The sequence below is a fragment of the Pseudophryne corroboree genome, chromosome 9 (genome assembly GCF_028390025.1).
Source record: "Pseudophryne corroboree isolate aPseCor3 chromosome 9, aPseCor3.hap2, whole genome shotgun sequence".
Classification (NCBI taxonomy): domain Eukaryota; kingdom Metazoa; phylum Chordata; class Amphibia; order Anura; family Myobatrachidae; genus Pseudophryne; species Pseudophryne corroboree.
This window is the reverse complement of record NC_086452.1, coordinates 194,456,170-194,481,756: the sequence shown is the minus strand read 5'-3', so window position 1 is coordinate 194,481,756 and position 25,587 is coordinate 194,456,170. Positions and strand designations below refer to the sequence as shown.

General features: G+C 41.8%; 1 protein-coding gene across 3 annotated transcripts in view; it reads right to left on the bottom strand.

The window, feature by feature from the left end:
- The window catches only part of LOC134956875 (putative ferric-chelate reductase 1), a 234,925-nt gene that overhangs the window by 119,524 nt on the left and 89,814 nt on the right, over nt 1-25,587 (bottom strand). For all 3 annotated transcript variants that reach the window (XM_063938760.1, XM_063938759.1, XM_063938761.1), the window contains exons 2-3: nt 16,453-16,654; nt 5,827-5,963 (exon numbers count right to left, since the gene is read on the bottom strand). In XM_063938760.1, the coding sequence (XP_063794830.1) occupies nt 5,827-5,963; nt 16,453-16,648 (333 nt within the window). In that variant the 5' untranslated portion in view covers nt 16,649-16,654. The remainder of the gene's footprint in view (nt 1-5,826; nt 5,964-16,452; nt 16,655-25,587) is intronic.

Sequence of the window (25,587 nt, the reverse complement as noted above, 5' to 3'; positions counted from 1 at the left end):
GTCTCAGAAGTGATCGCTAGGCAACGAAAGCTGCCATGCGCAGTTCCGACCTGATCGCTGCGCTGCCACAAACTGCAGCGAGCGATCGGGTCGGAATGACCCCCAATGTGTACACATGTGCACACGCATTGTGGCAGCGACTATACGCATCCAGGTGCATATGGGCCCTCATTTCGAGTTGTTCGCTCGCTAGCTGCTTTTAGCAGCCATGCAAACGCTAAGCCGCCGCCCTCTGGGAGTGTATCTTAGTTTAGCAGAAGTGCGAACGAAAGGATTGCAGCGCGGCTACAAAAAAAAGATTGTGTAGTTTCTGAGCAGCTCCAGACCTACTTCTATCTTGCGATCACTTCAGACTATTTAGTTCCTGTGTTGACATCACGAACACGCCCTGCGTTCGGCCAGCCACGCCTGCGTTTCCCCGGCACGCCTGCGTTTGTATCTGACACGCCTGCGTTTTCCCACACACTCCCCGAAAACGGTCAGTTACCTCCCAGAAACACCCACTTCCTGTCAATCACTCTGCGGCCAGCAGTGCGATTGAAAAGCGTCGCTAGACCTTGTGTGAAATTGCATCGGCTGTTGTGAAAGTACGTCTCGCATGCGCATTGCGCCGCATGCGCAGAAGTGCCGTTTTTTTGCCTGATCACTGCGCAGCGACCGAAAACAGCTAGCGAACAACTCGGAATGACCACCATAGTCTAACCCGCAATCACACAGTGTAATCTCTATGGATCTCATGTGTGACTATTTGCACATGCAAGTGAATGGGAATGCTATTCGCGAAAACCAGTCACGGGTGTGAATAGTCGCTCCCGTGAACAGTGTGGCTACATTGCAAGATCCACATTCCTTATTCCAAGTTACAGGACTTTTTGTCAGGCTGCATCCACTGTGTGGAATGCATACCCTTGCATGACAACACTTTATTCTAGCCACCACAACTTCAAGTACTCATTGAAAACTCCACTCTTAAGGAAAGCTTATCAAATTGTCAAAATTCCCAATTAACCTTCTTATACTTCTCTGCCAATTACCATTCCTCTTCACAGTTCACACAAAATTGACATGTTTTCTCCATCTATGCTCAAACAACCTTCTGACCCAAGATTATCATTGTTGTGTGAGTGAATTGTCTAGCCCCCCCAATGTCTTTTTACCCTTGCAATTAGGCTAACCCAATATGTAATATGTGGCATATGGGGACTTAGTTTAGTCTGTCCTGTTGTAAAAAGAAAAAAGTTGTGATCTGTTTCTAAATAGATGACACTATGCCAATTTACTTCATAAGGGAAATGAAAAAATAAAGGCTCAGGATACTTGTGGACAGAGGTTTTACTTATCAGTAGCTACTTTTATCAGTTTCACTAAATAAACTTCAAAACATACAGTAGCAGCAGAGGACAAAGAGCCTGTGTATCAAAGCAATTAGCTGGAACATGGGGCATTACAGTGCCTAAGATTGTTATAAAGGCTCATATTTATGTAACCCTTTGGTATCCTGCAGCTGGACTTGAGCGCCCAGGGGCTACTAATAACTTTTATCTCAGTGAGAAGCAAGTTGGACACTGTTTTCTACTAGTCCAGGGAGAGAAACTACAATTCTCGGAAGGCTGCTTTAAAAAAGGGGGCGGAGCCAAATGGGTCTTGGTGTGTATGGATAATATAAAATAATAAGGGCACCAAATGGTGATGTATTGGCTGCTGCTCAACCTAATTGAGGAGTGCTATACCTCCACACAATTTGAAATGTAAAAAAATGGAAATGGGAGCGCTACCAATGCATCATAGACATTGTAAGCATAATATAAAAAAACTACATTTAACAGCCAGTACATAATTGTGGAAAAAACACTTAAAAACATTGGGGGATTCTAAGAAAAGATCCAGTGATAGGCACGTCACTACCAAAAAATCCCAAATGTATTTTTAGAAGAGCACCCACAATTAAAACTCGCCTGGTAAAGAGTACACAACCTCCAAAAAAGCCAATGTGTACGATAAAGTCAAAAGTTTTTTTTTCGATGTGGGTTGTGTTTAGGCTGTAGGGGAATAAAAGGAGAATACAGCAAAACTACTGAATTAAATATTAACAAGAAGGTTTTTAAAATAAATGATTTTATTACGTGTAACACTTCTAATGTTGTGTATGCGCTAGAGTGTATATGCAGACTGTGGTATGTGGGTCGCATGTCTAGACCCCTTAAGACAAGAATAGGTGAGCACCTAAGAAGTATAACGAAGGGACTGACCACTCATGCACTTTCCGAGCACTTTAGAGTTCAACATAATAGCTGCACATCAGGCATTAGACGTTTTTGTGGATTGAGACATATGAAGGGATCATGGAGAAGAAAAGACCTAGATAGGCAATTGGCTACAAGAGAAATGAAGGCCATACATGAATTAGGGACCCTCAAACCAGAGGGCCTAAATGCCGATTTTGAAGTCAAATGGTTCCTTTAGTTTTTAATCTTAAATAGGTTTTCGATATGTATATGGGGTAATGTTTTATTTTATATGTATTTTACACTGAATATATATCTTTTATTATAGAATTTGACATCCGGATGTTTATTACTAAAATGTCACCTGAAGTGACGTGACGTTTTAGGCAATGGATTTCAATCTTATTTCGGCTATACAGCTTTTATATATATTAAATTAATGGATCTTGAACAGTAAGCGGACTTCACTATGTTTATGTGTTAAGAAGATCCACTATCTCGAACATAATGATCGAGGATGGACGGGAAGTGACGTCAGCGGGAGAAGGAAGTTCAGGTTACCGTAACAACAGCAAGACGCGTACAACGGAGGAGTCACGGTCGTCATGACAATGCATGACGTAGATCTTAGACACGCCCGCTCCCAGCAATGGAACCATAGGACAATTAGCTAATGGCTGTATAGGGTTCAGCTGAGGGCGGAGCGTCGGGATTGGTTAGAATGGATTTAAATACCTAGGAAAGCAGAGTTATTGTCAGTTGTTATTTGCACCTTGAAAAAGACCCTAGCAAAAGGGTGGAAACGCGTTGGTGGACATTTGGCATTCTGATTCTGCTCAAAACAGCAGTGATTACCTGGATAGCTGCTTGCTTGTGGGGATATCCCGAGAATATTTTTCCCACGGACTTTCATGCTAAATTTGATCTGTTTCAGTTCCAACATCTCTGGTAATTCTTCTCTAAATTGGGCACTTGATGGACTGCCACTTAAAGGGCTACTGCTTATCTTCTGAATGCATTTAAAAAATTGTCTTTGTTATATATTTATGTATTAAACTATACTTCACTATATAAACCTTTTCTATTTTGCATATTGATACAATCTCCCTCTGCAACGAGGTAATAATTAATGGAAATCAACAAAGAATAAAGTACCAAGGAGCGCTAGTTGAGTAATCCCTCAGTTTTTCTACTTTATATACACTTTTGGTGAAGGGTGGAGGAAACCTTCAAGGTGGCGTTACCAATAAGCTGCTCTTAGTGCGCACGGAATTCACCACTATTATATTCTAATATAAAAAAACATTTAATACCAATAGCATAAAATAATAAGCACATATACAAAACAAAAAATAACAAATGACAATCACATATAAAGATCAGTAATGCTGCTATGCATAAAGAGAATAAAAAGCCTTATTGGGTTAAAGTCCACACCTTATAAGCCGTTCTTATATGTCAAATAATGATAACCACTGTGAGCTGTAATAAGCATTATGCCAAAGTTAAAAGGGCTGCAATATATGTATCAAAGTTGAAGATGCCGTGGAGACTCTCGTCACAAAAGTCCCGTCAGTCTCAAACGCACCTAGCACTCACCAATGCTCAGGACGCTGAATGTGATGGAGAGCATGTCATGCAGGGAATAGCATCCAGAGCTCGTGACTCCCAGCCGGAGTCTGATGGGAGCAGAACCAGCTAATGCTTTGTTTCTGTAGGGAGCAGTATCACTGGCTGGTTAACCCCTTGCAAGATAATAGGTGCTGGGCAAATTGTTCCGGAGCAGGGCAGCAAATCAATAGGAGCAATCCATGATAACTGGCATACGAGTGGCAGCAGGTGGTACTGTATAGCCATATTCCTCAACGTGTTTCTCTGCAAATTGCAGCTTTTTTAAGAGGCAGATGATCTGTCTGCCAGCTATCATGGATTGCTCTTATTGATTTTAAATCATCCAGACCGTGGTACAGGTTGAGTATCCCTTATCCAAAATGCTTGGGACCAGAAGCATTTTGGATATCGGATTTTTCCGTATTTTGGAATAATTGCATACCATAATGAGATATCATGGCAATGGAACCCAAGTCTAAGCACAGAATGCATTTATGTTTCATATACACCTTATACACACAGCCTGAAGATCATTTTAGCCAATATTTTTAATAACTTTGTGCATTAAACAAAGTGTGTGTACATTCACACAATTCATTTATGTTTCATATACACCTTATACACACAGCCTGAAGGTCATTTAATACAATTCTTTTAATAACTTTGTGTATTAAACAAAGTTTGTGTACATTGAGCCATCAGAAAACAAAGGTTTCACTATCTCACTCAACAAATTCCGAATTTCGGAATATTCCGTATTTCAGAATATTTGGATATGGGTTACTCAACCTGTAATCAGGTTATAGCTGCAGGTGGTCTCCCTGCCCTATACAGCATACAGAGGTTGAGCTATACCACAGGAGGCAGCTTTCAGTGTGTGCTACATTTTTCCCGTAAGAGTAGCTGCATGTGACATCATGCAGCCGCCCCGAAAACACAGCTGACCCACCCCCGTTTTCCCCGTGCCGCCCTGCAACACTCCATTACTGTGGGTAATTGTATCGCCAGTAATAATATCGCCAACTGTATTGTCAGGCAGCTGAAGCATAACCCACGCTAAGCGGCTGCTGGAGCTGCGAAAACACATGAGATTGAGGACTTAACCCACGATCCCATGTGTTTTTCGCGTGATCGCGGGTACGTTTGTAGCTGATGAAAATGGACCCTAACTGGATACCGTGATAATAACCATCGTTCATTAATTGTGATATCCTTCCGTTTTCACCAGCCGAAAACGGATCAGATATAATTGGATTCCCCCCATTGTGTCCACAGATTAATTATATGTAGTGAAACTGTGAACACATTTTTCTTGGGTTTTAAAATGTAATTACATTTAATGCAAGTCAGTAACTTTTGTTTTCCATATTCCATTCCGTTCCATATCCATTCCATTCTTCCACAAATTGTTATAATCTTTATAGCTATTTTATACATACCTTTTATTATATACGAATGCAATTAATTGCTTATTGTACTATGTGCTAAATGTTATTCAGAGTATAATGAATACATTTTATTTTCTTTATTATATACAAATGTGTTGATATTATTTAGACATACCAGATTTTTTTTGTATTGATAAACGCAGTACTGTTCATTAATATCTTGTCTTGCAATGTTTTGTTATCCTCCATTGGATAACATTTTCTAATAAGGTGTTTTGTTAACTGTGTTGCCATGGAAACATAGGATAAATAGTGGTCGCAATGAATAAGGTGGTGCTAATAATGATGATGAGATTCTGTGTTCCTGTGCATGTAATCCCAAGAATATGGCGCACAATTATTCTACCACCATTCCTTAACTACATCTTAAACATGAGCATTCATTCACCACTGTAAAAAGGTAGCTCATTAATATTTAGCATAATAATGGGGGGGAAAAATAAATTGGTAATATGCTGCCACACACAGGTAAAATAGATGCTCCCGCATAATAGTAAAAATAATCAAATCATCCCAGTGTGTATAATAAATGATTAACTTACTGCGCCCGCACTGCATGTTAGTGTTTGAGCATTCCCATCTGTAGTGGAGAAACTACCAGTGATCCGGTCGCCTCCCACAGATCGAGCCTCAAGAAGGAATCCTTTAAACTTATTGCCTGATGTGGACTGTATGATAACTAAAGTAGAAATGAATAGAAAGATTAGTGGGCATTAAGACATGTCCTTTATTAATTAAAAAATGTGGAAGTTTGGATTGTCATTAATATACAGTAGGTTTAGAGACCATGCAGTATTGTTCTTTGGAGGATAGTACGCTTTTGTCTACTGTAAAACAAGTATAAATGTCTGGAGTAGAAAGGATATGCTTTCAAGGTCAAATGTAAACATATATCCTACTTTGTGTCATTGGAAAAGCCCATCTATTTACCAGTGACCACACAAATGCTGTTTACAGGTTACTTGCTTCATTTATTTTTTCATAGGTCTCTTCTGGCAATAATATATGAGCATCAGTCACTTACGTATTCACCATATCCAATATCAGCCAATAAGCCAGATAACTGTACTGTTTATGCGGGAGACTGATCTGAAAATATTGATCAGTCGGGCACGCCAGAAGTTGAAAGTTCTGCCAAGTTCTTGCACTGCCACAGCAAACCAACAGACATTTCTCCGGTTCCTTCACTATGCCTACTCCCTAGGAGCGGACCGCAGATATCTTGGCCAATACTCTGTGAGATATGGCCATGATGTTTGCAGAGTGTGAGGCTGCCAGATAAAATGCCTGTTGTTCTGACAGTCATTTTATCTGGCCCTGTATGCCCAGCTCCATGCTTCTGACTGAAGCCTCACCCCAGCCAAAGTATTGTCTCATGTGGATATGTTCGTATGAGAGAGTGATACTAAAATCCCTGCTTTGAAACTGAACTGGATCTACAGTACTATGCAGAGCTGGATTAAGGCTTTGGGGGGCCTGGGGTACTTACGACAGGGGGGCTCTAAAATGTAATATTAAAATCGTAATCACTACAAAGTATAATATAAATATACACACACATATATATATGTGTGTGTGTGTGTGTGTGTGTGTGTGTGTGTATATATATATATATATATATACACACATAGAGTGACACACACGCACATATACATATATATATATATATATAATAGATAGATATATATACACATATATATATATACACATATATATATATATATATATATATATATATATATACACATACATATATATATATATATACATACACACATATATACATATATACACATATATACATATATATACACATATACATACATATATATATATATGTATATATAAATATATACATATATATAAATATATACATACATATATATAAATATATACATACATATTTCTCTATCGTCCTAGTGGATGCTGGGGTTCCTGAAAGGACCATGGGGAATAGCGGCTCCGCAGGAGACAGGGCACAAAAGCAAAGCTTTCCGATCAGGTGGTGTGCACTGGCTCCTCCCCCTATGACCCTCCTCCAAGCCAGTTAGATTTTTGTGCCCGGCCGAGAAGGGTGCAATCTAGGTGGCTCTCCTAAAGAGCTGCTTAGAAAAGTTTAGCTTAGGTTTTTTATTTTACAGTGAGTCCTGCTGGCAACAGGATCACTGCAACGAGGGACTTAGGGGAGAAGAAGTGAACTCACCTGCGTGCAGGATGGATTGGCTTCTTGGCTACTGGACATCAGCTCCAGAGGGACGATCACAGGTACAGCCTGGATGGTCACCGGAGCCTTGCCGCCGGCCCCCTTGCAGATGCTGAAGTAAGAAGAGGTCCAGAATCGGCGGCAGAAGACTCCTCAGTCTTCTAAAGGTAGCGCACAGCACTGCAGCTGTGCGCCATTTTCCTCTCAGCACACTTCACACGGCAGTCACTGAGGGTGCAGGGCGCTGGGAGGGGGGCGCCCTGGGAGGCAAAATGAATACCTATTTTGGCTAAAAATACCTCACATATAGCCTCCGGAGGCTATATGGAGATATTTAACCCCTGCCAGAATCCGTTAAGAGCGGGAGACGAGGCCGCCGAAAAAGGGGCGGGGCCTATCTCCTCAGCACACAGCGCCATTTTCCCTCACAGAAAGGCTGGAGGGAAGGCTCCCAGGCTCTCCCCTGCACTGCACTACAGAAACAGGGTTAAAACAGAGAGGGGGGGCACTAATTTGGCGTTAGAAATATATAAAAAAGATGCTATAAGGGAAAACACTTATATAAGGTTGTCCCTATATAATTATAGCGTTTTTGGTGTGTGCTGGTAAACTCTCCCTCTGTCTCTCCAAAGGGCTAGTGGGTCCTGTCCTCTATCAGAGCATTCCCTGTGTGTGTGCTGTGTGTCGGTACGTGTGTGTCGACATGTATGAGGACGATGTTGGTGAGGAGGCGGAGCAATTGCCTGTAATGGTGATGTCACTCTCTAGGGAGTCGACACCGGAATGGATGGCTTATTTAGGGAATTACGTGATAATGTCAACACGCTGCAAGGTCGGTTGACGACATGAGACGGCCGACAAACAATTAGTACCGGTCCAGACGTCTCAAAAACACCGTCAGGGGTTTTAAAACGCCCGTTTACTTTAGTCGGTCGACACAGACACAGACAGGGACACTGAATCCAGTGTCGAAGGTGAATAAACAAACGTATTCCTTATTAGGGCCACACGTTAAAGGCAATGAAGGAGGTGTTTCATATTTCTGATACTACAAGTACCACAAAAGAGGGTATTATGTGGGATGTGAAAAAACTACCGTAGTTTTTCCTGAATCAGATAAATTAAATAAAGTGTGTGATGATGCGTGGGTTCCCCCCGATAGAAAATTATGGGCGGTATACCCTTTCCCGCCAGAAGTTAGGGCGCGTTGGGAAACACCCCTTAGGGTGGATAAGGCGCTCACACGCTTATCAAAACAAGTGGCGGTACCGTCTATAGATAGGGCCGTCCTCAAGGACCAGCTGACAGGAGGCTGGAAAATATCATAAAAAGTATATACACACATACTGGTGTTATACTGCGACCAGCGATCGCCTCAGCCTGGATGTGCAGAGCTGAGGTGGCTTGGTCGGATTCCCTGACTAAAAATATTGATACCCTTGACAGGGACAGTATTTTATTGACTATAGAGCATTTAAAGGATGCATTTCTATATATGCGAGATGCACAGAGGGATATTTGCACTCTGGCATCAAGAGTAAATGCGATGTCCATATCTGCCAGAAGATGTTATGGACACGACAGTGGTCAGGTGATGCAGATTCCAAACGGCACAAAGGTGTATTGCCGTATAAAGGAAGAGGAGTTATTTGGGGTCGGTCCATAGGACCTGGTGGCCACGGCAACTGCTGGAAAATCCGCCGTTTTTACCCTAAGTCACATCTCTGCAGAAAAAGACACCGTCTTTTCAGCCTCAGTCCTTTCGTCCCTATAAGATCATATCTGCCCAGGGATAGAGGAAAGGGAAGAAGACTGCAGCAGGCAGCCCATTCCCAGGAACAGAAGCGTTCCACCGCTTCTGACAAGTTCTCAGCATGGCGCTGAGACCGTACAGGACCCCTGGATCCTACAAGTAGTATCCCAGGGGTACAGATTGGAATGTCGAGACGTTTCCCCTTCGCAGGCTCCTGAAGTCTGCTTTACCAAGGTCTCCCTCCGACAAGGAGGCAGTATGGGAAAAAAATTCACAAGCTGTATTCCCAGCAGGTGATAATTTAATTACCCCTCCTACTACAAGAAAAGGGGTATTATTCCACACTATATTGTGGTACTGAAGCCAGAAGGCTAGGTGAGACTTATTCTAAAAAATTTTTTGAACACTTACAAAGGTTCAAATCAAGATGGAGTCACTCAGAGCAGTGATAACGAACCAGGAAGAAGGGGACTATATAGTGTCCCGGGACATCAGGGATGCTTACCTCTATGTCCCAAATTTGCCCTTCTCACTAAGGGTACCTCAGGTTCGTGGTGCAGAACTGTCACTATCAGTTTCAGACGCTGCCGTTTGGATTGTCCACGGCACCCCGGGTCTTTACCAAGGTAATGGCCGAAATGATGATTCTTCTTCGAAGAAAAGGGCGTCTTAATTATCCCTTACTTGGACGATCTCCTGATAAGGGCACAGTTGGAGGTCGGAGTAGCACTATCTCGGATACTGCTACAACAGCACGGGTGGATTCTAAATATTCCAAAATCGCAGCTGATCCCGACGACACGTCTGCTGTGCCTAGGGATGATTCTGGACACAGTCCAGAAAAAGGTGTTTCTCCCGGAAGAGAAAGCCAGGGAGTTATCCGAGCTAGTCAGGAACCTCCTAAAAACAGTGCATCATTGCACAAGGGTCCTGGTAAAAATGGTGGCTTCCTACGAAGCAATTCCATTCGGCAGATTTCACGCAAGAACTTTTCAGTGGGATCTGCTGGACAAATGGTCCGGATCGCATCTTCAGATGCATCAGCGGATAACCCTATATCCAAGGACAAGGGTGTCTCTCCTGTGGTGGTTATAGAGTGCTCATCTTCTAGAGGGCCGCAGATTCGGCATTCAGGATTGGATGCTGGTGACCACGGAGCCCAGCCCGAGAGGCTGGGGAGCAGTCACACAAGGAAAAAATTTCCAGGGAGTGTGATCAAGTCTGGAGACTTTTCTCCACATAAATATACTGGAGCTAAGGGTAAATTTATAATGCTCTAAGCTTAGCAAGACCTCTGCTTCAAGGTCAGCCGGTATTGATCCAGTGGGAAAAACATCACGGCAGTCGCCCACGTAAACAGACAGGGCGACACAAGAAGCAGGAGGGCAATGGCAAAAACTGCAAGGACTTTTCGCTGGGCGGAAAATCATGTGATAGCACTGTCAGCAGTGTTTCATCCCGGGAATGGAAACTGGGAAGCAGACTTCCTCAGCAGGCACGACCTCCACCCGGGAGAGTGGAAACTTCATCGGGAAGTTTTTTCCACATGATTGTAAACCGTTGGGAAAATACCAAAGGTGGACATGATGGCGTCCCGTCTGAACAAAAAACGGGACAGGTATTGCGCCAGGTCAAGAGACCCTCAGGCAATAGCTGTGGACGTTCTGGTAACACCGTGGGTGTACCAGTCGGTGTATGTGTTCCCTCCTCTGCTTCTCATACCTAAGGTGCTGAGAATTATAAGACGTAGAGGAGTAAGAACTATACTCATGGCTCCGGATTGGCCAAGAAGGACTTGGTACCCGGAACTTCAAGAGATGCTTACAGAGGTCTTATGGCCTCTGCCGCTAAGAAGGGACTTGCTTCAGCAAGTACCATGTCTGTTCCAAGACTTACCGCAGCTGCGTTTGTCGGCATGGCGGTGGAAAGCCGGATCCTAAGGGAAAAAGGCATTCCGGAAGAGGTCATTCCTACCCTGGTCAAAGCCAGAAAGGAGGTGACCGCACAACATTATCACCACATGTGGCGAAAATATGTTGCGTGGTGTGAGGCCAGGAAGGCCCCACAAAGAAATTTCAACTCGGTCGTTTCCTGCATTTCCTGCAAACAGGAGTGTCTATGGGCCTCAAATTGGGGTCCATTAAGGTTCAAATTTCGGCCCTGTCGATTTTCTTCCAGAAAGAATTGGCTTCAGTTCCTGAAGTCCAGAAGTTTGTCAAGGGAGTATTGCATATACAACCCCCTTTTGTGCCTCCAGTGGCACTGTGGGATCTCAACGTAGTTCTGGGATTCCTCAAATCACATTGGTTTAAAACCAGTCAAATCTGTGGATTTGAAGCATCTCACATGAAAAGTGACCATGCTCTTGGCCCTGGCCTGGACCAGGCGAGTGTCAAATTGGTGGTTTTTTCTCAAAAAAGCCCATATCTGTTTGTCCATTCGGACAGGGCAGAGCTGCGGACTCGTCCCCAGTTCTCTCCCTAAGGTGGTGTCAGTGTTTCACCTGAACCAGCTTATTGTGGTGCCTTGCACCTACTAGGGACTTGGAGGACTCCAAGTTGCTAGATGTTGTCAGGGCCCTGAAAATATGTTCCAGGACGGCTGGAGTCAGGAAAACTGACTTGCTGTTATCCTGTATGCACCCAACAAACTGGGTGCTCTTGCTTCTAAGCAGACTATTGCTAGTTGGATGTGTAATACAATTCAGCTTGCACATTCTGTGGCAGGCCTGCCACAGCCAAAATATGTAAATGCCCATTCCACAAGGAAGGTGGGCTCATCTTGGGCGGCTGCCCGAGGGGTCTCGGCTTTACAACTTTGCCGAGCAGCTACTTGGTCAGGGGCAAACACGTTTGCTAAATTCTACAAATTTGATACCCTGGCTAAGGAGGACCTGGAGTTCTCTCATTCGGTGCTGCAGAGTCATCCGCACTCTCCCGCCCGTTTGGGAGCTTTGGTATAATCCCCATGGTCCTTTCAGGAACCCCAGCATCCACTAGGACGATAGAGAAAATAAGAATTTACTTACCGATAATTCTATTTCTCGGAGTCCGTAGTGGATGCTGGGCGCCCATCCCAAGTGCGGATTATCTGCAATACTTGTACATAGTTACAAAAATCGGGTTATTATTGTTGTGAGCCATCTTTTCAGAGGCTCCGCTGTTATCATACTGTTAACTGGGTTTAGATCACAAGTTGTACGGTGTGATTGGTGTGGCTGGTATGAGTCTTACCCGGGATTCAAAATTCCTCCCTTATTGTGTACGCTCGTCCGGGCACAGTACCTAACTGGCTTGGAGGAGGGTCATAGGGGGAGGAGCCAGTGCACACCACCTGATCTGAAAGCTTTGCTTTTGTGCCGCTATTCCCCATGGTCCTTTCAGGAACCCCAGCATCCACTACGGACTCCGAGAAATAGAATTATCGGTAAGTAAATTCTTATTATTTGTGTATATATATATATATATATATATATATACACACACACAAACTGTATATATTATATATAACCAGAACCTAAACTTTAACTACAGCCACACTTACTTTCTTTGGACAGCTGTCACTCAGCTGTCCTGTGTGCAGCGCCGGTGGGGAGCCGAGACAGGCAGCGGGGAGCCGGGACAGCCAGTGTTGTAGGAGTCTGAGAGCTGGCTGAGCAGCCTGCGCGCCCAGCGGCAGCCAATGACTGAGCCGCAGGCTGCTGCTCTTCACGTTATTGGACAGCTGAGCCGTCGCTCAGCTGTCCTTCAATCAGAGGCAGTGAAGTCACTGCCGCTGCGTGTGGCGCCGGCTCCCGGGAGTGCAGCGCAATACGGCAGATCAGATCTCTGTTCCGATCTGCAGCGGCGACGGGGGGCCCTTTGAAAAAAGGGGGCCCGGGGTACTTATCCCCGGGACCCCCCTCTTAATCCGGCTCTGGTACTATGGCTATGTGCTCTGCATTTTATTGCATTGGCTGAAAATGGTTTTGTTGCAGTTTTGTGACATTACAGTTTCTATTTACCTTCTGCAGTACATCTGTAACAATATCCTTTTCTGCTGTAACAATAACAGTAGGAAATGTAGATCTCTACTGATTCCCCCTGGGTTATGATCTCTATATAAATCAGCCACGTACAGTAAACCTGAAACCAGCTGTCTCCTTCTAACAAGGTGTTTTCCGTCTGTAATCTCTCTGTACAAATGTTTAGTTTATCTGGGATTACACTCTGGATAGCAAGGTACAAAAGCCTGTAATCAATTAAATATTTAATTGGCATCTATTTTTAAAAAGGTTCCAGCAAATGTTCTATTTATTCATAGAAGTTAATTGAATGGTATAAAAACCATTTCAGCCAATCAACTTGTACAGAATTAAAAGTGGATAAGATTTATTTGTATCATTATGTGAATGCTATCGTTGTACAATTCTTCACTGCAGTGTATGTGTTATGCTAAGGTAAATATGAAAATCTTTGCATGTTTAAAGTAATCTTGGGGGTTGATCCAATTAGACACAAGGCAGTTTGTCCCATAAGTGCGACTATGTGCCGCACTTAATGTAGCTCCAAACTTTTTCGCAGCCCTTTAGGGGGTAAGATCAGGCAGTCTGGCTTCAGATCAGGCAGTGAGGGGGGGGGGGGGGGGGGAGGTGAGTAGCAGCTGCCATTGCTGGCACTAGCTCCCCCCAAAGCTAATGTTATTACCCTCTTGATTGTTTTGGGGGGATTTTTTTTAGTTGCAATCTGCAGTAATTAATTTCTTATAAATTGTGAATGAAGAGATTGTGTAAGCATTATTTGGGAATGTGCAAACATGGGTATGCTTTCAGATATTGCAAAGTTTTACCATTTTCCACTTGTAGCATTTTTAGAAAAAATACAGAGCTCACAATGAATTGTCTTAAAGGGGGTACTCACAGAGCGATAATCTAAGCAATCTGACTAGATTGCTTAGATTTTCAGCATGATCTGTCCATGTGTACCCCCCTTAACGATAGGAATGTGCGGCCCCGCGCGTCGCTATCGCTGGTGCTAGATTGGCCTCAATCTAGCAGGTCGCTCACTTCACCCGCTGGGTGAAATGAGCGCACCCCCCCTCCCCCCGCACGCACAGTACACATCACGCTGTGATGAGCGGGGGGAGAGATGTGTGCTGAGCGGTTCGCTTAGCACACATCTCTCCCCACATCTGCCTGTGAATATGGGCCTTTACTCTAAGTAAGTTATAGCAAGAGAGCAGTCCAGGGGCTTGATGAAGTAATTTGCAGCAACACAGGAGGTGGCAGATCACAATGACATGATTCATCAAGAATCTAATCACCACGTCACCACTTTGTCAGTCCATTTCAGTACAAAAAGCCTTATTCAGGTTTGTTATCAAAGCAAAAAAGTTAGCAATTGGGCAACACCATGTTGCACTGCAGGTAAGGCAGATATAACATGTGCAGAGAGAGTTAGATTTGGGTGGGGTGTGTTCAAACTGAAATCTAAATTGCAGTGTAAAAATAAAGCTGCCAGTATTTACCCTCCACAGAAACAATGTAACCCACCAAAATCTAACTCTCTCTGCATGTTATATCTGCCCCACCTGCAGTGCACATGGTTTTGCCCAATTGCTAACTTTTTTTGCTTTGATAACAAACCTGAATAAGGCCCAAAGTGGTTACAAGAGTGTGACCCGGTCTCTAACCCAGTCCTCATGGAACCCAACCAATGCATGTTTTCCAGGTCATCTAGCTGGAGTACAGATGTGTTACTGTAATTTACTAACAGAATATATCTACAGGTTGAACTAAATATTCCTGAGGATACCTTGAATACACACATTGTTAAAGTAGGTAAACACTCTATTCAAATATTGGGCTGATTTGGCAATAATTGGTAATCAGCCTGTTTTATTTTGCATGTGTAGGCATGATCGTTTTGGTGCTAAACCTGTAAAAAAAAAAATATTGTCCAATTATCGAATCTGTCAGACCTGCTAGAAGATATTGGCCGAAATTCCCAATATCATGCAGTGTGTGAGCATTAGGGCTGTAACTAGGGTGGTGCATGGTGTGCTCTGCCAACAGCGCAGATGCGCTGTGGGTAGAGCTGGCTGCCTTCGCTATTTGCTGAGCACCTGCTGTCATGTATTACTAATATACATAACAGCAGCGGGAGTCCGGCTCCTCCTCTGTGAGTGCAGGCTTAGCTGTGCCTGACTCTGTGTGTTGAGCTCTGCTGCCCCCAGCTACTGTGCAGTACAGAGCGCACTGAGTTCTGGCTGAGCTGTGATTGTGTGCAGTGGCGCCGAGAGGGGGTAAGCGAGTACACATTACCCGGGCCCGTGCTGCTGGAGCCCAATACCCCCACCCCCCAGTATACCTGTAGCGTGGCTGGCGGCGCCACCTTCTTCCCAGCGATCTCTTCGGGAAAATGGTGCCGCACAAAGAAAGCAAAGACTCTGGCAGTGTGCACCAGAGTCTTTGCTCTCTAGCTGCCAGAGTTATCTTCCCAAATATCACTGGGAAGATGGAGCTGACGGAGAGGAGGGACCCACTTCCTGATAAACTAAGGTGGGAAGCGGGTGCCCTCCACCGTGCCACCCCCTGCATTAAAATTGGCAATTATATTACCATGTTAATATTTTAAGAGTAAAGAGCATTGTCATACCCCCCCCCCCCCCCTTTACTGGGGCCCAGCGTAGCTCTCTCGCTAATATTCTGTGGCTACGCTCCTTCCCCACAAAGTCACACTATACCTACAGTACAGTATTTCAAATATGGGGTGGAGGACACACATGGCACCAAAACATCTAGTTATGGCACTAGTGTGCATACTTGATAATCTGCCCATATTTTTTGCGATTTATCGCTTCCTCCTTGTGGGCGGACATATGCAATTTCAGCGTGGCATGGGAGAAAATCAGTAACTTTATAAGCTCTCTTTGTAAGGCTGAAGACATGTGGCATCTTGTAATACTTGTTGACTGACTTCTACAGCATAAGTTACATGCATGGAGACCGTCCTAATTCTGGAGTAGGTATTGTTTAGTCTGCAAATTTGATGCGAATCAGTAAGAATCAGTGTATTTATTCTATTAAGGATACTAAAAAAAAACAAAAAAAAACGGTGGGGTGGGGTTACAGCATTAGAGAAACAAAGAAATATCCAAGAAGTGCCATTATCAGGTACCATTGACTCAGCACAGATCTACCTGTTTTATTTGTTTTATCACTTCAGTCCTTACCTGTTATAACGTCACCAGCATTGAATGAAGCTTTAGACACTATGATGTTGTAAGGGGCTGCAGATGATTGGGGGGTACTAACCCCATGTATTGGAAGCATGGTGTCACATGAAGTACTTATTTGTCCATTTGGATAGCCAGAGACAGCCACCAAATATCCAGCAACACAAATGAGCAGCATTAAACGATTTTCCATTTCCACCTGAGGAGACACAAATAGAGGGTGACTTGATTGCTGTTGCTGTATACATAGAAAGCATTGTATGCAAATGTATTTTAGTGTAAAGAAGGCATGTCAATATGACACAATCACAGTATTCTTGAACTTGTACTTTCAGTATTTATAGACTTTGTCAATGATTATTTATTGTACAAGGAACAGTGATACCCCTTTTCACCAAAATGTTTGAACACGGTTCCAACCCATGTCACAGTTGGGTCAGACCCCATTCACGCTGCAAGCTAGTAGACCTCTTTCAGACTGCACCCATGTGCAGTTCACCTGTTCTCTTGGTGCTTGGAGATGACATCATCTCCAAGTGCTGGTGATCTGGGTTGGATGACCATGTCGCTAAGTATAAAACCATACTGTCACCTTCCCAGGTTCGACCCTGGTAGCTACCAGAGTCGGATTACCAGATAACATGGATCTGGGTAATTTTTCTCAGACCCTTTCCCATCAAACCTCAACCCGGGTTGCCCCAGCAATAACTCAGGTAATATGTTTGTTAGAGAAGGGATATTACAGGTTTCATTAAATAGTTATACAGAAGTATCATATGCATAGTTTAATGCAAGATGGCTGTAATTGTACCCGCAGTGTGTGCACTGAACTAAATGTGGATACTTGACTCCTTTTGTATGTTTGGTTCCATAGCGTTCATCATTATCAGGTACAGTAAAAAAAGTCTTGGCGCAAGCAGTGTGCCCTGCTTGTAACATGTGTGGATCAAAATTGGGGTACAGGCAATGTAGCCTTAAAGCACATTAATTTTAAAACAAAATATAAAACAAATGATATATATTTTTAATAGCATATCATGTTCAATGATAGAAGCATAAAAAGGACATAGATATATATAAGTCCTAACAGGTAACTTGACAAATTTTATCCTGATTCTTGAATCAGTATTTGAAAGTTCCTTGTTAGGGAGACAAGTTAACTCCCTCACTGCTGGTTCCCCCAGAGTGTTAAACTTATTCAGTGTTGTTGGATCAGATATCAGGATGTCCATCGAGCAAGACTCCATCTTGACACAAAATGACGTATTTATTCATAAGTGAAGAGTTTCTAGTAAAAAGTATTTTTCTAGCAAAATAATGAATGTTTATAATATACAGGATCAGTATGTGATCCCGGCAGCCGGGATCCCGGCTGACATTATACTGACGTCGGGATCCCGGTCATTAGAATGCCAGCAGGTGGGACGAGCGCAACAAGCCCCTTGCGATCTCGGTGGCGAGCTTCGCTCAGCACAGGTTCTAGTCTCCCTCTATGGGTGTTGTGGACACCCATAGTGGGGGAATCACCTGCCTCGCCGGTATTCCGGTGGCGGTATGGTGCCCCTGACAGGATCCCAGCGTCGGTACTGTGACAGCCGGGATCCCGTCCATCGGTATGTTGACCACATACCTAATATATGCCTAGGTAAGGAATGTCCTGCAAAATAAGTTGAAATATGAAAACATAGATAAAGCTAGCACCTGCCAATTAAAAGTAATTGGGATAAGGTAAAATATTTGGGATGCGCTTGACATTTGATAAAAAAAGGACTATATGACCTCTGCAAAGTTATAAACAACAAATAAGGAAATACTTGTTGAATTGGCTATTAAAAATGATTGATATGTTCTAGGGATGAGCGAGTTGGGTTCCCCGAGAACCAAACCCATTTTTGAGTGCCTGACTCGGATCTGAAAATTAGACAAAAGTCTGCCTCCCACTGTTGGATCTCGCGTGTTTTGGATTCTATATATAGTCCCATTGATCGGCGCCATCTTCACTCTGGACTTAGAGAGTGCACAGTAAGAAAGTGTTCTTTCTGTGCTGTGTGCTGTTAGGGAAGGAGCAAGCAAGGAGAGAGCAAAGGGTGCAGGAGAGAGCAGAGGGGTTGTTTTGCAGAGAGTTGAGTTGGGTGTGCTGTCACTGTGTTAGGGCTCTGCATAGTAGCATACTGTGACTGTGTATATGTAGGACCAGGTGTTCTCTGTCTATAAGGGACTGTGTACTTCCATACACTACTACTATATATATCCTCTGTGTGTGATCCAGAGCAAAAAATATATTTCTATTGGTGCGTCACTCAGTGACGACTACCAGTACTGCCGTACACTACTGCTATACATCTGTGTGTGATCCAAAGCAAACAATATATTTCTATTGGTGTGTCACTCAGTGACGACTACCAGTACTGCCGAACACTACTGCTATATATCTGTGTGTGATCCAAAGCAAAAAATATTTCTATTGTTGCGTCACTTTGACTACTAGTACAGCGGCTGCCATACACTACTGCTATATATCCTCTGCGTGTGAGCCAGAGCAAAAAATATATTTCTATTGGTGCATCACTCAGTGACGACAACCAGTACTGACGAACACTACTGCTATATATCTGTGTGTGTGACTCAAAGCAAAAAATATATTTCTATTTGTACGTCACTCAGCTACTACTAGTACTGTGGCTGCAAGGAAAAAAACAAAATTTTCCAAAGAGACCCGCAGATCAGCCAGGAACAAGTTTTGACATCTGGTCCATACTGAAGGAGCCTACAATTACTTACATGTCTACTGTCACTGCATATGGTGCTGTCACCATTGAAAGAATGGTTGACGACTATTTCGGTGATAGCATCCAAATAGGCATGTCAGACAGTCTGTTTTAATACTGGCAGGAAAAAAAGGCAACTTGGAGGCCCTTGCACAAACTGGCTTTGTTTTACTTAAGTTGCCCACCCCCCAGTGTGTACTCAGAAAGAGCTTTTGGCGCAGCTGGGAACCTTGTCAGCGATCGGCGTAGGAGGTTACTTCCCCAAAATGTGGAAAAGATGATGTTCATCAAAAGGAATTTCAAATTCCGTGAGGGAGACCTTTACCAGCAAATACCTCCAAAAAGTACAGAGGTACCTGTGATGGTGGATTCCAGAGACGAATTAATAGTCTGTGAAGATGAGGATGTACACACTGATGGGGGTGAGGAATCGGAGGATGATGACGATATCTTTCTTCTGTAGAGCCAGTTTGTGCAGGGAGAGCTCAATTGCTTCTTTTTTTGTGGGGGCCAAAACAAAGCAATAATTTTAGCCACAGTTTTGTGGCAGTCCCTGTTGCTGAAATGATTGGTTTGTTAAAGTGTGCATGTCCTGTTTATACGACATAAGGGTGGGTGGGAGAGCCCAAGGACAATTCCATCTTGCACCTCTTTTCTTTGCATTATGTGCTCTTTGGAGCATTTTTTGGGCACAATTTGTAAAACTGCCATCCTGTCTGCCACTGCAGTGCCACACCTAGATGTACCATGTCTTTGTGCCACCCACTACTGTCACTTAGCTTAGTCATCCATCTACCTCGGTGCAACCTTTTGGCCTAAAAACAATATTGTGAGCTGTGAGGTGTTCAGAATAGACTGGAAATCAGTGGAAATTAATGTTATTAAGGTTAATAATACCATAGGAACAAAAACACCCCCAATTCTGTTATGTTTTGATTATTATTATTATTATTATTATTATTATTATTTTTTTTATCCAGATCCAAAACAAAAATAAAAACCCGCAAGGGTGGTTTTGGCAAAACCAATCCAGATCCAAAACACGAAGGAGATCCAGATCCAAAACCAAAACACAAAATCCAAAAAATGGCCCAGTGCGCACCGCTAATATGTATGCACAGAATGACACGTGTGCATGATTTGCATATCTTTTTGCACGGTTTGATTTTCCTATAAAACGCAGGCTCATGCACCTATTAAGTCAGTGGATAATAATCACACAAATGGCTTTGTGTCTATTCACTCTGATTGATTGTTAAACAGAGACGTCTTCCTGAAATCATTCAACTCGGCTATTGAACTTGACAAAACAGATTTGACATTGTTAATTTCCTCAAATGGGTGACCAGCATATAGTTTGTAGGTATTTATGATGTTTAAAAGAAAGCGCTAGGGATGTTAGATGAAATATTGCACATGATAGTTACTAAAAAACGTGAATATGAAATTACATGTAAAGCGGTACCTGTAAAAAAGAAAAAGTTGTTATTAATAAAATGTTTACACTCTTTTGAGTGAATGTGGAAGAGGAGGTGGCCGGCAACACTTTATTACTGCTGAATGTCCATGAATTCCTACCTTTCCCTGTGCTAAACTTCGGTGCCGTGGAGAACACTGATTGCAGGGACCGCCGGGTGCCAATTGAGAAGCCGCTGGACGCCGCTGTGAGCACTGCGGCTCCGGTGTTGTTCGTCCGCGGCTGATGGTAGTTGGTGGTGCTGGCGGTGCTTCCGAGTACCGCTGAGTCCAGGGCTGGCAGCGTTCGCGTGTCCTGCTGTGTCCTCCGAGATGTACTCCGGCGTGATGTTGGTATCAGCTGAAGTTGCAGCGGGTTCTGCTTGTGTTGCGGCTGTTGATGGATTTTCCTCTTTGGAGTGTGAATGATAATCTCCAACGCGTTTCATGCACTTTAATGCACTTTTTCGAGGAGTGAAGTGAAAAGAAATAATTTTATTGGGTTTATTTATACTAAAAATAACCGGAACTTCCGGTGGAAATGACCTCATTTTTTGGTGGCAACCATGTGTCTGGTTTTTTGCTGTTAAAAGATAAAAAAATTAATTATAACTGGTACCGCTTGTGATTGGTAATTTTTTCTTACTTTTAAAATTAAGTGAATGTGTAAAAATATTAGTTTTATGAGGAGAAATGGTTATTAATTTTTTTATTATTATGAAAAGATAATTTTTAATTTCTTTATTTTTATTTTCGTAGAAAAGGATTGAGTTCTATTTCTATGTTTAGACCTCTCGGTGTCATGGTTTTTAAGTCAAAGATCCATTTAGTTTCTGTCATTTTTAATTCTTCGGAGATGTTTCCGCCTCTCCAGTTGGTATAGATTTTTTTAATTACCAGGAAGCTAGTTCCAGTTGGGTTCTTGTTGTGAACTTCTAGGTAGTGTTTTGAGACATTATGTGTGATCAAGCCTTTTTTTATATTATTAATATGCTCAGCAAATCTGACTTTTGCTTTTCGTTTTGTCTGTCCCACGTACTGGAGATTGCATGGGCATTGTAAAAGGTAAATTACCCCTTCTGTGTCACAACTCAATGCTTGATTAATTTGATAAGTTTTTCCAGTGACTATCGATGAGAAGCTAGTTGTTTTCTTTGTTGTTCTGTTACTTATGTCACATGCCTTACAGTTGAGACATTGTCTGAATCCTTTGTTGTTTGAATCATAGTCTTTTTTGCCCAGTTGGTGTAGATGGCTTTTTGTTATTGTTTGTTTTATGGATTGTGCTCGTCGATATATTATTTTTGGATGTTCTGGTAGTATTTGTTTCAGTGTCTCATCTAGTTGTAATATGTGCCAGTGTTTCCGTATCATCTTTTCTACTAATGATGTGTTGCTGCTATATTGGGTGATAAATGATAATTTGATGGGATTTTCTTTTTTCTCTTTGTACTTGATGAGTTCTTTTCTATCAGTGTGTTTCAACTTATCGATATATTTTTGAATGTCCAAGTTGGAGTACCCTTTTTCCACAAAGTTGTTTTTCAAATGTTCACTTTGTTCTAAAAACGTGTTGTCGTCTGTACAATTTCGTCTTAGTCTTTGCATTTGGCCTCCAGGGATATTTTGATCCATTGTCTGTGATGATTGCTGTGAGTGGGAAGTGTATTGTTTCCATTGACTTCTTTGAAGTGTGTTCTGGTTTTTATTTTCTGATGTTCGATGAAGATTTCCAGATCTAAAAAAATCACTTCTTTTTTGCTTGTTGTTGCCGTGAATGCCAAATTGAGTGAATTGTTATTAATGTACTCTAAAAAGAGTTGCAGTTTTTCTTCTGGTCCGTCCCAAATGAACATCACATCGTCTATATATCGATGCCAAAGAATTAAATTTTCCGAAAAAATATTATTTGTCCAGATGGTGTCGTCCTCCCATTTTGACACGAAAAGATTAGCATGGCTTGGGGCTAGGGGTGTGCCCATTGCAGTGCCACATTTTTGAAGATAGAATTTGTCATTATACCAGAAATAGTTATGGGTTAAAATGAATTCGATGTTCGCCATGATGAAGTTAATTTGTTGATTTGGGATCGACGTTTGAGTGGAAAGGTAATGGCGGGTATGTGTGCATCCTGTTTCGTGTGCAATGCATGTATATAATGATTTAACGTCTGCTGTACCTAGTGTGTATGAAGGTTTCCATGTGAAATTTTCCAGGATTTGAAGTATGCTGATTGTGTCTTTCAGATAACTTCTTTGTTGAATGACCAAGTTCTGTAAAAAATAATCAGTGTATTTGGAAAGGTTTGAAGTGATGGAATTTATGCCAGAAATAATTGGGCGTCCTGGGGGGTTAGTGAGGTGTTTGTGAATCTTCGGCAAAAAATAAAAAGTAGGAATTTGAGGGTTTGATTGTATGAGGTACTGAAATTCTTTTCTGTTGATGATGCCAATTTCTAGGCCTTCTTCAAGATGTTCTTGTAATTCTTTCATAAATCTTTGTGTGGGATCTTGGTCTAGAATGATGTATGTGTCCGAATCACTTAGCAGACGTTCCGCCTCTCTTTCATATTGATCTCTTTGCATTATGACGATCCCTCCGCCTTTGTCTGCGGGCTTTATAACTATTGTGTCGTCATTCTTCAATTCCATCATTGCTGATCTTTCGTCTTTAGATAAATTATGTTTTATTTTTTGTTTTGGTGGAATTTGATCAATTTCTTCTTCCATCGCTTTTTGGAAAGTGTTGATGAATGAACCTTTGCAGTGCACTGGGTTGAATATGGATATGGGTTTGAATTGGGTATGTTGATATTCTTCACTAGATGTTGATGGGGCTTCAGATGGTATATTTTGAAAATATTTTTTGATTGTCAGTTTTCGAATGAATTTTTGCAGGTCTATATATAGACTGAAGCTGTCCACTTTGGAGTGGGGTGCAAACTTTAGACCTTTTTTGAGGAGCTGCATCTGCGGTATTGTAAGTTCTTTTTTACTCAAATTGAAGATTGTTGTTTTTGATTCTACTTGATCTATTTTCTTTTTATTTCTTTTTCCTCCTCTTGTTCCTCTTTTCCTTGTTCTTTGGTTTGCTTTGATCTTTTTTTCAAGGGTGATGTTTTTTGGTCTGGTGGTTTCCTGCTGATGTGACTGTTCTCTAAAAAAACTTGGATTTCTTCATCTGACGAATCTTAATCTGTGTCTTCACAGTGGTTCCTTTTGGTGGATTGTTTTCTCCCTCTATTTTCCAATGTTGTTGATGAATTTGTTTCTCTTTCTTGATTTTTTCTTTGTATTGTTGCTATTAACGATGAAAACTGATTCTCCTCCTCTTGTATTGCCTTGCGTTCTCCTTGATTGAAAGAATTTCTTGCTATGGAATCTTGATATGTGAAATTTCTGTAATTGTATGGTTTATATTCTCTTTGATGTTTGTATTGTGGTTTCTGTTGTATGAGGGGTCTCTTTTCATCTATACGTTTGTATGGTGTCTGAACGGAGAATTTTCTCTGAGTTTTTATCTCTCTTGATACAGTTTTTCTATTTGTGTTCTGGGTTGATTTGGTTGTCTGGGTCGTCCTTTTTTCATTTTGAAATCTATGATAAGCTTGTTGTTCATCTATGTCTCGTTTAAATTTCCTTTGTTTTTGGATCATAATGGTGTTTTCTAATTTATTCATTTTATCTTCTGTCATTCGCATCAAATTCTTGAAATCTTCCATGTTTGCCAATGGTTCAAATCTTTTCTCATAGATTTGAATGTTTTCATTAATTTTATTGATAGATGATTCTCTATCTTTAATAATTAATTTTATTAAATCTTTGGAACAGGTGTCTAAGATTTGGTTCCATTGCGTGTAGAAGTCTAATTGTGTGGGTTCAAATGTGGCGTTTTTTTGAACTCTCAACCCTCGTGGGATCATGTTATTTTCTAGATATTTACTTAAGGTTGTTATTTCCCACCATTGTTTGGATTCTTGTGTGTAAAGTTTCTCTAGTTTTAGAAATTGATTACAAAATCCTTCCTCTTCATCTGGAGGCTCATTGGGTATAATGGTAGTGGAAAAAATATTTTCTATGTTGTTCCTGTTGTTATTGTACGTTAGGTGGGTGGATTTGTAAGGTATCATATTGGGATTGGAGCAGCAGCAATTATGGATAAATATGCAGATTTGAACCATTGGCAAACATGGAAGATTTCAAGAATTTGATGCGAATGACAGAAGATAAAATGAATAAATTAGAAAACACCATTATGATCCAAAAACAAAGGACATTTAAATGAGACATAGATGAACAACAAGCTTATCATAGATTTCAAAATGAAAAAAGGACGACCCAGACAACCAAATCAACCCAGAACACAAATAGAAAAACTGTATCAAGAGAGATAAAAACTCAGAGAAAATTCTCCGTTCAGACACCATACAAACGTATAGATGAAAAGAGACCCCTCATACAACAGAAACCACAATACAAACATCAAAGAGAATATAAACCATACAATTACAGAAATTTCACATATCAAGATTCCATAGCAAGAAATTCTTTCAATCAAGGAGAACGCAAGGCAATACAAGAGGAGGAGAATCAGTTTTCATCGTTAATAGCAACAATACAAAGAAAAAATCAAGAAAGAGAAACAAATTCATCAACATCATTGGAAAATAGAGGGAGAAAACAATCCACCAAAAGGAACCACTGTGAAGACACAGATGAAGATTCGTCAGATGAAGAAATCCAAGTTTTTTTAGAGAACAGTCACATCAGCAGGAAACCACCAGACCAAAAAACATCACCCTTGAAAAAAAGATCAAAGCAAACCAAAGAACAAGGAAAAGAGGAACAAGAGGAGGAAAAAGAAATAAAAAGAAAATAGATCAAGTAGAATCAAAAACAACAATCTTCAA